The sequence below is a fragment of the Heloderma suspectum genome, chromosome 12 (genome assembly GCF_057233095.1).
Source record: "Heloderma suspectum isolate Gila_16-S chromosome 12, 16-S_ref, whole genome shotgun sequence".
Taxonomy (NCBI): Eukaryota; Metazoa; Chordata; class Lepidosauria; order Squamata; family Helodermatidae; genus Heloderma; species Heloderma suspectum.
This window is the reverse complement of record NC_139469.1, coordinates 4,136,307-4,149,000: the sequence shown is the minus strand read 5'-3', so window position 1 is coordinate 4,149,000 and position 12,694 is coordinate 4,136,307. Positions and strand designations below refer to the sequence as shown.

The window sequence follows — 12,694 nt, the reverse complement described above, 5'->3', positions numbered from 1 at the left end:
GTATTGTCTCTACACCCATCTAACACCTGCTTGATCTCAGCCCCTGGAGATCCTTTTACTCTCTCCACACATGCTTCTGAACTCCTCCAACTTCTTTATCCCCTCCCCCAAATCCAGCTTTCCCTCCACCTTTTTATTCCCCCCTTCAAGCCTCCCAATTTTTGCCTTTTTATTCACCCTGCCCCCAATGCTAGTCCTTTTTGTCCCTCTTTATTCCCCACCCCCACCCCTAGGACGACAATCCCATTCCTGTCTTTTCTTCCCAGCCCCCAATCCAGCTGTCACTCAACTTTCTCTGTGTTCCTCCCCAAAAAAGCCAGTCCTTTTCCCATCTCTTTGCCCCCCCTTAAAATGCTAGCTTTCTCCCCTTCTCCTCTCGTCCAGCTTCTCCCCCCCCAAATCCCAGTCTTTTCCCCCTCCCCAAATCCCCCAGCCTCAGCTGTCACTTTCCTCTGCCTGCTCCTCACCCCTTCATCCTTCTATTCCCTCCACGACCCCCTTTTAGTTCCTCAGAGAGCAGTGGTGCCCCCCGCAGGGCCTGGCCTCGCCTCTATTGCCCCCCTTTCCTTCCTCAGAGCCCCCTCCTCTTTCTCCTCCCCTCAGCCTCTACCCCCTCCCTGACTCCTCCACCACAACACGGGGGCTCCTCCCGGCCCCCCCCCCTTGAAGGGCCCCCTCCCCAGCTTCTCCGTCTCCCTCCTTTCTCCCCAGACAAGCACTTTCCCGCTCGCCAACCGTATTCCGCGCCAGGCACCGTCGTAACGCCGGAGGAGGATGCGATTGGCGGGCGGAAGCTTGGTTTGTTTACCATTTCGCTCGCTTTACGACTTTGCCGTAAAACAAAGCGGGACATTAAAAAAATAGAAAAAGGAGGCCAAATAGACGCAAGGTGTGCGCCGGTCAAAACTATAACCCCCAGAATGCCCCGCGGCAGGGACGTACATCCGAGTTTCTTTTAACGTTTTTGTTTTAATCTTATTTTCAAGAATGATTGATTAAATAAGTGCCGTTTATCACTTCTTGATAGTCCTATCTTGCCGTGCAAAAAAACCGACAGAAAAAAGGCAAGGGGACAAGCGAAAAAGAAGTGGGAACTACAACCCCCAGAATGCCCCACGGTCACTCGACCTTAACGGTCACTTTCTACATTTATTAGTGTATTTTAATTGTCATATTTATTTCAATTTATATATTAACTTCCGTTTCTCCAATATATATATATATATGTGTGTGTGTAAAAAGTATATATATACTTTTTCAAATTTTACGAAATTGTGATTGAGGGAAAAGAAGTATGAGGGGGAATTGTTTCCGGGGTCAGGCGGGTCACATCCCAGCGGGTCATGTGATTCCAAGATGGCTGGCAGGCGGCGGAGGCTGTGAGGGGGAAGTGACGGTTCCTGTTGGAGGCGCGGGGCGAGGGAAGGGGGAGAGACGGAGCGGGGGGTCGGGCTGGTCTTAGCGCCCACCCATTTGAGGAGGGGAGCGGGGGGAGCGATTCGGGAGGGGAGGCGAAGGGCCCATTTCCCCGGAAGGGAAAGTCGAGGCTGGGGTTTGGGGGAGAGGCGCCCCCTCTAACCCCTGGAGAGGGAGGCCTGCAGCTGCTGGGAATTGGTCGTGGAAGGTCGCCTGGACTTGGGGGCAGCTAAACTCAAGGGCATTCTACACTGGGGAGAGGGGCTGACGGGGGGAATCCGACCCCAGCATGAAGGGCCTTGCCTCAACAGATCCATCTGGTGGAAAGGATTGATACCCCCCATCTTTCCCCTCAGGTGAGGGCCAAGTGGCCCCCTAGACAGAAGTAGAGGGGGAGTGCACTAGGCTTCCTCGGGAGTGCGGCAAGCCCCCCCCCCCCCGCACCCAGCAGAGAGGTCAAGGGGAGAGTGCAGTAGGCTCCCTCAGGTGTAGGGGAAAGAGCTGCCTGCCAGGCAAGGGAAACCGAGGCTAGAAAGGGAGTAGAAGAGCCCCTCTGCTCTCACAGTCACATCCAGCACCAAAGAATTCTGTTTGACTGTTGGTGGACAAGAGACGGGCTCGCTTTCTCCATGCCCCTTCACCGCCCCCACCTGGAAATATGATCAGCGCCCCAGATGTGGTGGCATTTACCAAAGAAGAGGAGTACGAAGAGGAGGCGTACAGCGAGCCAGCCTTGCCCGAGGAGTACTCTGTCCCACTCTTTCCTTTTGCCAGCCATGGGGTCAATCCCTGGTCCAAGCTCTCTGGCGCCAAGTTCACCCGGGACTTCATCCTTATCTCGGAATTCTCGGAGCAAGTGGGCCCCCAGCCTTTGCTCACCATCCCAGATGACGCCAAAGTTTCCGGCACCTTTGATCTCAACTATTTTTCCCTCCGCATCATGTCGGTGGACTATCAGGCCTCTTTTGTGGGGCACCCTCCTGGGTGCCCTTACCCAAAGCTGAACTTTGTGGAGGATTCCAAAGTAGTGCTCGGTGATTCCAAGGAAGGGGCTTTTGCTTATGTGCACCACCTAACTCTCTACGATCTCGAAGCGAGGGGCTTTGTCAGACCTTTCTGCATGGCCTACATTTCTGCTGATGAACACAAAATTATGCAGATGTTTCAAGAGCTTTCTGTGGAGTTCTCAAAAGCTTCAGAATGTCTAAAGACGGGCAACCGGAAAGCATTTGCCAATGAACTGGAAAAAAAGCTGAAAGACCTGGATTACACTAGAACTGTTTTGCACAATGAAACTGAGATCCAGAAGAAAAACATCGAGAAAGGGTACTACACCACTCAAGCCATTGAGAAAGCTAACGAACTGGCCAGCGTCGAAAAATCTATCATTGAGCATCAAGATCTTTTAAAACAAATCAGATCATATCCTTATAGTAAGCTGAAAGATTCTGATTTTCATCCTTATGAGCCAGAGTGTGCAATAGAGCAAGTTGATGATAATGCAGAACAAGGATTGACTACCTCGAAACCTGATGAACGCAGTGAAACGCACCTTTATCCTCCGCAGCCCTCTTACACCCCAAAGCTTATCAAGGCAAAATCTGCCAAATGCTTTGACAAAAAACTCAAGACTCTTCAGGAACTGTGCGATATTTATTTTTTCACTCAGACTCTAGATCAGTTGCATCAAATTGAGAAAATGTTCAGAGGTGATGTTTGCTACCTCTTGACCAATCAGATCAGCAGAGCACTTTTAAAGCAACAAGCTGTTACCAACTTCCTCTTTGAAGAGTTATTCCTTGTTGATGAAAGACAGTCTGAAAGGCAGTTGAATGGCTACGAGGGATCTAATCTAGGCAACCCTGATGCAAAATGTTTGGAAGTCTGTCCTATTCCTAAACTGGTAGTCAGCTTGGGATCTTACAAATCGAGTGTTGAGTCTGTTCCGATCAAGATGGATCAGGAGATTGAAGATGCCCAAGAAACAGAAGTGACTGACCCTATTACTTACAACCGTGAGGACAATGTTGAGTATCTTGATGCAGATCTTAAAGGAAGCGTCAGTAGCGGAGAAAGCATTGAGGTTTTGGGAACGGAGAAGTCCACTACTGCCCCTACTCAGTCAGAAAGTCAGGCAAACTTGCCACAGCCCCACCCGAGTCCACAAGTGATGAGGAACAAAGCCGCCAGCAGAAGGACTGTGAGTGAGGACAGCATCGAGGTCCTCAGCACATGTCCCTCGGAAGCTCTGATTCCTGACGACTTTAAAGCAAGCTACCCAAGTGCCATTAATGAAGAGCCTTACGTGGATGATGAAGATGAAGCTCTTCACTTCAGCCGCGATTTAAATCTGGACAACACTGCGGAGATGGAAGGCAATCCCGAACCGGAAAACAGACTCCCCGTGGACTCTACCTGTTGCATTGGAAAAGAGAGTCCGAACTTTCTCGAGCCTCGGACTGATGTGGCCCCAAAACATTGCGATGACAATAGTGTGGTCAGTATCCCACCCCAGCCATACAGGCAGGGGGACCAGGGATTTCATGTGAACTTTACAGACTATTCTTCCCATGATGGTGTCTTGGGAGGCCTCCTAACCTATGAACTTGATCCACATTATGTCTCCAGCAGCAGAGAGGCAAGTAAAATGAGTCTGGATAAATGTTCAGACTCCATGAGCTATATAAGTAGCACAGCATCTACAAGCTCGGAGCGGACTCCTTCCCCTGCTCCTCTCATTGGTCACTTTGGAGAAAGGCATAAGAAGAAGGCGGGACAGAACGCCTTGCGGTTCATCAGGCAGTATCCCTTCGCTCACCCTGCCATTTACTCTCTGCTGAGCGGTAGGACACTGATAGTGCTGGGGGAAGACAAGGCAATTGTAGATAAACTCATAGCTGCGCTCTCCATTTTTGTTCCAAACTGTGGGGCATATGCCAAGCCTGTGAAGCACTGGGCCACCTCTCCTTTGCACATCACAGATTTTCAGAAGTGGAAGCTGATTGGATTGCAGAGGTAAAAAACACACAATCCACCTAGATTGTCTCCTTACATGGTAGGGAAAGTGCTTGGAAAGAAGTTCCTCTTCCTCTCTCATAATACTAGAACGTGTGGGGGGGGGGGCAGCCCATGTTGCTAGAATAGAGAAGTGGGACCTTCGTAGTCGGAGGCAATCTGTTTCTGAATACCAGATGCTGGAGGCACAGGGTTGGTTAGTCATGACTAACTGAAGTCTCATTGATTTCAGTGGATCTACTCTTGATAGGACCACATCTGGATCCAACCCAAATAATCCAGGGGGCTGTTGCCTTTAGGCCTAGGGTAGGCAACGTGGAGCCCTCCAGATGTTTTGGACAAAGGTGAGATGAGCCTTCCCTCAGGAGGGAGTTCCAAAGGCAGCCCCTGAAAAGGCCTGCTACCTGGTCCCAGCAAGGTCTGTATCTGGGGACACTGGGACCCATAGGAGGGCCTCTGACAATGATCTCCATAGGCAGGCAGGCCACACTTGGGGCAGATCAATGGGAAAACCGTCCGAAGGAGGCTTTCATATTTTAGTGCTATAGAATTGATATAATTCACATATTTAGACTGCAATCGTATGCATGTTGACACAGAAAAACCCCCCTACAACTTCCAGGATTCCTCAGCCAGCATGGGGAGAAAAGAGCAACTAAAATGATCAAGGGGCTGTAGCATCTCCCCTCTGAAGGAAGGTTACAACAGGTGGGATTGTTTAGCTTGGAGAAAAGGCGAGTGAGAGGAGACATGATAGAGTTGTACAAAATTATGCATGGTGTAGGGAATGTGGATAGGGAGACCTTTTTCTCCCTCATAATACTAGAACCCGGGGTCATGCCATGAAGCTGATTGCTGGAGATTCAGGTTAAACCCTGGAATTCGTTACCACAAGACAAAGTGATGGCCACCAACTTGGATGGCTTTAAAGGCGGGCTAGACAAATTCCTGGAGGAGAAGGCTGTCCATGGCCGCTAGTCCTGATGGCTATCTGCTACCTCCAGTATCAGGGCAGTGAGCCTCTGTGCACCAGTTGCTTGGGAACCTGGGTGGGAGGGTGCTGTGGCACTCCTGTCCTGCTTGTGGGCTTCCCGTGGGCAGCTGGTTGGCCACTGTGTGAACAGAATGCTGGACTAGATGGACCCTTGGTCTGATCCAGCAGGGCTCTTGTTATGTCCTTATGTAGTGCTGGGAATTGTAGGGCTTTTTTCCTGTCTAAACATGCATAGGATTGCACCCTTAGTTATTTAAGAATGTAAGAACATAAGGGGGTACTGGATCAGATCAAGAGCCTATCTAGTCCAGCATTCTTATTACCACAGTGGCCAACCAGATCCCTCTGGGAAGCCCACAGAGTCCTTCCAGCTGACATCTGCATTGTCCGGTCCAGCCCTTACGTTTCTCCATGTAAATGGTGGGGACTGAATACATACAGACCTTCTACCAGCTCAGACTATGGGTCCATCTAACCCAATATTGCTAATCTGACCGGCAGCGTCTCTCCAGAGTCTCGTGCAGAGAAGGTTCTTTCCTGTCACCTCCTCTCTGCTCCTTTTAACTGGAGATGCTGCCAGGGCTCCTGCACCAACCGGGCCTTACTCTAGTTCCTTCCTGAAATTGTCCAAGTATAGAGTATGGTTTTTCTTGGTGCATAATGGGAGTATGGGGTTGTAGAACCCTCTAGAGCAGGCATCCCAAATCTGGTGCCTTCCAGATGTGTTGGATTACAACTCCCATCATCCACAGCTAGCTGGGAGTTGTAGTCTGACTCGAAGGTGCACAAAGTTTCCAGTTATCAAGGGTGACTGGAAATGCATGGCTGGTGGTCCTCATTGCAGTCTGTGTCAAAGAGAAGTGGCGAGTGATGGGGGCTGTGCTGTATAGCGGAATGCAGAATCCATACAACTCTGGCTCCCAGCACTCCAGGGAAATGGTGGTTGCTTTCCCTTGACACCGAGGTATGCTTGGTCACTCTTCCTCAGAAATATGCCTGCTTCATTCACTATCTACTGTTCTTGGGTGGGGGCTGTCGGTCAGTTTCATGTCAGATGCTTCATCAGAGGCCTCTTCCCTCTGGCCCCTCCACACACTCGCATTCCCAGAGGCTAGAGATGAAAGTGTCAGGTAGCAGGAATCACGACTGCCAAGTCGATTTCTCCGTGACAGTGTAATAGGCGAATGCAGCTGTCCAGGGAGCACGTTGGAATTCCAGGTGCCAAGGTGGCTGAAGTGAGCTTTGAACCGGCGACTTCTGGCTCACAGCGCCTGCTCTCTGCCGCTTCGCCATCCCTTGGGGACTGTTCTGCACATGCGCAGCAGTCTACTGCAGAGCTTGCATGGATCTCCCCTTTCCTTTCCAGGTCATCTTCTCCAACAGGCGTCAACATGATGCATTCTCTCAGCCGGTACAGCCGGTACATCAGCGTCCTGGATGCTGACAGCAAGACCCTGCGCTGCCCGCAGTACAGAGGGACCCTGATCCCCCGCCTTGCGGACCACCGCACGCAGATCAAGCGGGGCAGCACCTACTCCATGCACATCCAGGCCATCCTGACGCAGCTGTGCTCCAAGGCCTTTCTGTACGCCTTCTGCCACCGCCTGCACCTCCCCGTCAAAGAGGGAGAGACGGAAGAGTCTGTGGCGTCTCGGCGGCTGAACTTCCTGAAAATGCAGCTGGGGCTCACAAACGAGGATAGCAGAGTGGTGCAGTACCTTGCTGAGCTCCTGAAACTGCAGTATGTCCAGGATCCCATCCGGGGGGTCAGCCCAGTGCTCAGGTTTGATTACGTGCCCAGCGCTTTGTACAAAATTTAGTCCTGTCTGGCCCGCCCCCTTGCATCCTGTCTCACACGGCGATCATCTGTGCTCCCCTGTGGCTCTTTACTGGCAGACATGATTCCACAGTCAACATATTAGTCAGTGAGAATCCTTAGGATGGACCCAGCGTGGCTAAGCCGACCTCATTAAAATGAGACTTCCAAAATCTCGGTTGCACCTCTTTGAAAAAGGGATGCTATCAAATTCTAAATGGCTGTTGAAGGTGGTGGGGAAGCAGGAGTAGGATCTTTATGGAGTGGTGGGCCATATAGAAGTGGGAAATCCACATGGCATGTGGTTGGCAGCATACATGTGTGTGGGGGCTTGTGTGGTGGTACTGAGGACCTGTGTGCATTTTTAGAAACTAAAATGACCTACAGAAACATGTTTCAGAAGCATAGCAAACCTAACCTTTGGGGCAGGGGAGTGGGTGGGATAGAATAGAAAGTGGAGTTTACTTTTTTCTTCTGAAATCTAAGTAGGTAAGAGTTCAAATGCCCAAGGATCACAATAATCAGGAGTTGGCCGATCCATAGGGTCTCTTTGCAGTGTCAGTGGGAATTGGAACAGCTCCTAGAATTGTGAATTCCTGGGCAATGGAGGTGCAGGGCGTTGAGAGAGAATTGCACAAGGCACTTCCTGGCTCTTCAGGTCAAAGGTGTGGTGAAGACCTTCCAGGTATTTGAAAGCACAAAGAGGCCTCAGCGGCATGAACATCAAGCGCTAGAGTCTGCGACGTCTGGTTTGCCTTTTATAGAGGGGGAACCCACATGTCTCTATGGCTTTGCTTTTGCAGCATTGGGGGATGTAAGGCAAGATGGCAGGTGGAACTGGCATGCTTTGGGCCCTGTCATTTAGACTGGCGCAATCCCCCCCCCCCCAGCAGCATACTGGGAGAAGTCTCTGGAACTGCCCAATGTCCTTCAACCTTAGCACTCAGGTGTCATTAGGAATTAATGTACTGGATTAGGCCTCCCCCCTCCCCCATGCTGCTTTTCAGAGGATGGGTTTTGTTTGCCGTATGCATATAGCCATCCTCCGAGGTAAACATTTCCACTCTGGTTTTGTTTATTTGAACACCAGGCCTTTCCAACAATTTTACTACCTCTACCATAGCTGTGTGTTTTGATGGTTGCTGGTCAGGTAGCTTGCTGATGATGATTGAACATGGAGGGCTTTTGTTCCAAACCCCTCACGAGCCACAAGCTCTGTTGGATGCCATCAATTTTGGCCTTTTACGAATCTCTGGAATTCTGGTTAAATCCAGTAGAATTTGTGCTCTTCTCTTTCTTTTACCCAGTGGAAACTTGAGATCTCCAATGAGACCACGTCTCATCTGCTTCTTGGCTGTGGATAAGTACCGCAGCACATCTTAATGGGTCAGCCGATAGTAACTTTTAAGGGTAGAGAAACGCCTTGCTGGTTTCATTTCCCGTTTTTAAAACGTTCTCTTTCTGTTTCCTGTGTCAGGAGACTGGTGATGATGGGGTGGAGAGACACAAACTTTACAAGAGTAACTGGACTAATATGTATATATATGTATGTGTTTTAAAACCTCTGTTCAATGCGATTATTTGAGACAGATCTGGAACTGAATGTAAAGTTTCTGATGAACCAGAGGAAGCTTCAAGAGTGAGTGTCAGGTGTAGTGTTTTAAGTATTCTGGAAAACTTGATGCAAAAGCTGCACTATTGTATATATTTATATGTAAAAAAGAAGCATCCCATTCAAAAGGGAGATGCCTTGCTATGCTGCACTTTTGAGTTCTTTAAGTAAAGAGTATTTGTAGAGGCCACCCTGGAAAAGACACTGTGTGACTTAATATTGAGAATGGCAGACTTTGAGAGAGTGGCATGGACAAACCTTTCTCACACCATACCCTGATGCTTCTTCATTTTAAAATTGGGGTGGATGGGAAAGAAAGACTAGCCCTTATTGTCAGCCATGATGAAGTGAGAGCTTTCTGGCCAAAGTAGGTGGGAGTGCCCCCTTTTGACATAATCAGCCTCAGCTGTAGTTCTGCCAAGTAGGCAGCTAACTTTCAGAGGTTTTCAGTGACAACCTCTCTCTCTTACTTCCTACTTCCCCCCCTGCAAACTGCTTGTATGACAGCCCAAATCATTCTTAATGGAGGAAACAGTCCAGGCAATTTTCACACCGTCCACTAGTGAGACCTTGTGGATAAATTCTCTGACCTAGTTCGCACATCACAACCCATCAGGACAAATGGGGGCCCCCTTCTTCCACTTCAGTGCACAACCCATGATTGGCTGCTTTGTAGGTTGTGCGAACCTGGAGTGCTGGGTTGTTTAGGGGCTAAACACCCTGGCAGTTAACCCAAAAACAAGCCATAGGGTGACCGCTGGGCTGTTTAGCCCCTAAATAATAGAGGGTTCTGGGTTCACATATCATGCACAACCTACGAAGGAGCTGATCGTGGGTTGTGCTGTAAAGCAGAAGAGGCTGCCACACTGCAAGCGGCCCCTCTGGGTTTGTACTGGAATAAAATAGAAGCCAGAGTTGAGATAACTTGTTGGCATCTCCTCTTCTTTCCTCTGACATGTCAGGATTATGCAGGACCACCAATATTCCAAGATGCACAGTAGCCTTCCTGAGTGTGATTGATTTTTCCTTTGCCTCCCGCTCCACATGCCATCCTTATATCTAGCTCCCCCTGTTGTCATGTTTGGGAATGTTTGCCCATGCTGTGTCATCTCCACATTGCCAGTTTCCTTCCTTGTCACTGGCCGTGGCTGTGTCAGAGAGAGTCCTAGCGTGTTGACATTGCATTGCGCGGCAACTTTATCTGGACATTTCAAATCAGAGGGAGAACAAGTCATTGGGATGTCATCGATAAAGTCTAGGTCAAGAGACCCCTTCAGTTTGAGTTGCGTTAAGACACCGGTCTGCTCCATCCATCTGGTGGGCTCTTCTCATTTTGCCAGTTCCCTACATTTCAATCGCAAGTCGTCATTTCTAGACATTTTCTTCGTTGATAGTGAAAGAGGGTGGTGGTGGTAGGCAGTGCCTCAGCAGAGGTAGCTTTTTCTTGCTTTCCTAAACAAGTCTACTTCGTACAGTAGTAGCCTTCTGTTTAGATATTCCGCCCCTCTACGCTCTCTGCCTCCGCCGAGAATCTGACATCTGTGTTTTATTTGGGGCCATCAGAAAGCCTTCATCAAGTCCTCTAGGCACCAAATCTTAGGTCTAGTCCTCCATGCTCAGTGTTTTGTTTAGGCTTAGCTGAGCAATGCCTTCCATTCTTTGCATACACACTTGAATATCTTAAGAAGAATCTAATACCTTTTCAAAACTTGCACCATTACTAGAAATACATGAAGGATATCTGAAGAAGAGATCTGGGCTGGATCCACAGGGGTTTTATTGACTGCCTTTCAGCCAAGTTTTCAGCTTGTGATTATGGCTCTCCTATTACTTACTGTCTGTGGGCACCAAAGCATTAGTTACCCTCGCAGAGATGCCTGAATATCTTGTGTGAAGGGAACAGAGGCTCTGGGATCAGTCTTGGTAGTTCACAGGTCTGTTGTACAGTAGCATGCACTGCTGATCTTTATAACAGATTCACCTGTAAGTAGGTGCAAGGTCAGCTAGGGGCTGCGATTCTGTTAGCAAAAAGCATTCCTTAGCAAAAACCACTGCAGAGCCTACTAAGTGTCATTGAAACACCCTCTCCTGTGAAAAGTATTACAGTGAGTGCCCCTTTCTTGCTTCTTTTAAGCCCCTCCTCGTCCTGTACTCCATTATGGACTGGTTGTCATTTCCTATCTGTACTTCCTCTTCCAGGGCAAAACAACAACACTGAATTACTGAATTCATCCAGTGAAAAACCTTGCAAATCCTCTGTGTGACTAAGCAAGAAGGCAGGTGTGTGGCTGCTCTCTGGCATCCTGCTTTTAAAGATGGTGCATTGATTTGTGGAAGAAGACAAGTTAGCCTTGTGTTTTCATCCTGCTAGCCCTGAAAGGCCAGAGCAAACACAACCATTGCTGTCCCCAACCACAGCTAACAGTGGTGAGCGCTCTGCAAGTTCATGTGCCCTCCCTCATCAGCTTTAACCGTAGCGCAATGTTACACCCACACTGAAGGCAATGCTGATGGTGCAAACCAGCTTCAAACCCTGGTTTAAAAGCTAACCATGGATAGCCATAAACTTTTGGCAGACACCATACACCAGAGTAAACACTGGTCTGAGAAGGGAGAGTGGGATTGATGTGGGACCGAAGCCTAGAAAGAAGCCTGTGAGCAGCTCCCAATCTTGCATCATGGTTAAAGATGAGCAGTTTTAATGTGTGCAGTGGGCTGCAGAGATGGGCAGTGCCCTCACCCAGTAAGAGCTGCTTGCAGACTAGAGCTTCATCTAGGCATTCCCCCACTGAGTAGTTTGCACATTTCTGCAGCTATCATCCAGCAAACATGCATATAGGTCGTTCTGCAGGAGCAGGACATGTAGGTGAGGCGCACATCTCACAACAGGAAATATGACAACTCCAGCATAATCAGCCCCTTGAGGTGGGTGAATTGGTGTTCCTTTCTCAGGCGAAGAGGGCTGCGTGAGTTGAGCTGTTGCCGATATTTCCAATTGTAACGTTAGAAACTGCAGCCTTCCTGGGCAGCGCGGAGGATACGAGCACACAAGCGCTCTGTCCTGAGATTCTGCCTCTTCTTCTCATCCACCACCTGCTCACTCTCTCTGTCTCAAGCTGGGCCAGGCCGGCAGATCTCTCGAACTCTCCCCTTTCCAAACAGCTTCTCTCATTACTGCATGTTAAGTTTCTCGTCTGTACCTGTATGTACACAGCACTTTTGCGTAGGCAATAGTTAGGAGAAAAACAAAATAGGGGAGTGTCTTTGTCGAAGAAATCTGAGCAGCATGCCTTCCTGTGTGTTAGTGCTGTTAAGGTGTGTGCTGCACAAGAGCTTGACAAACAATATTAAACACCCAGTGACTCCAATGGAAAAATGTACATTAAAAAAGAAGAAATTATTTATTTGGTCTCAAATATTTTTGAAATACAAAAAAAAAATTTGTTGTATTTTTTAAAGCTTATATAATTCTTGGCATATATTGTGGTTAAATTCCTAATTTTATTGTGCTTAGTAAAAACTGTCCTGACTATGCTTCTTGGCTCACATGTCTGATATGAACCGGGGGGCGGGGGAGAATGGGGAGAGAACTGGAGAATGCAAAATGTGCAGTTCAGCAGGACATGCGACGTCCCTTGGATTAAGAGAGACCGAGTTTTGGCTCCCCGTGGTAATCAGTGTTGTTTTCATAAAATTGTATCTGAGATGGTTTGCGTAAACTCCACTCATTCTTTGGCATAGCAGCAAGGAAACTGTCTGTCAGTTGCTATTCCACAGGTAGCTATTAATGGAGATGAGCCTTGAAAGTAGAAACAGACCCCTCCCCTTTAAAGAGTCCCTC

General features: G+C 48.8%; 1 protein-coding gene across 1 annotated transcript; it reads left to right on the top strand.

Annotated features, from left to right (window-relative positions):
- Positions 1-1,368: 1,368 nt before the first annotated feature.
- On the top strand, positions 1,369-12,387 carry SMCR8 (SMCR8-C9orf72 complex subunit). Its single transcript, XM_084818134.1, has 2 exons — positions 1,369-4,431; positions 6,792-12,387. The coding sequence occupies exons 1-2, from the start codon at positions 2,075-2,077 to the stop codon at positions 7,243-7,245; spliced, it is 2,811 nt and encodes a 936-aa protein (XP_084674260.1). The 5' UTR covers positions 1,369-2,074; the 3' UTR covers positions 7,246-12,387.
- Positions 12,388-12,694: the final 307 nt, after the last annotated feature.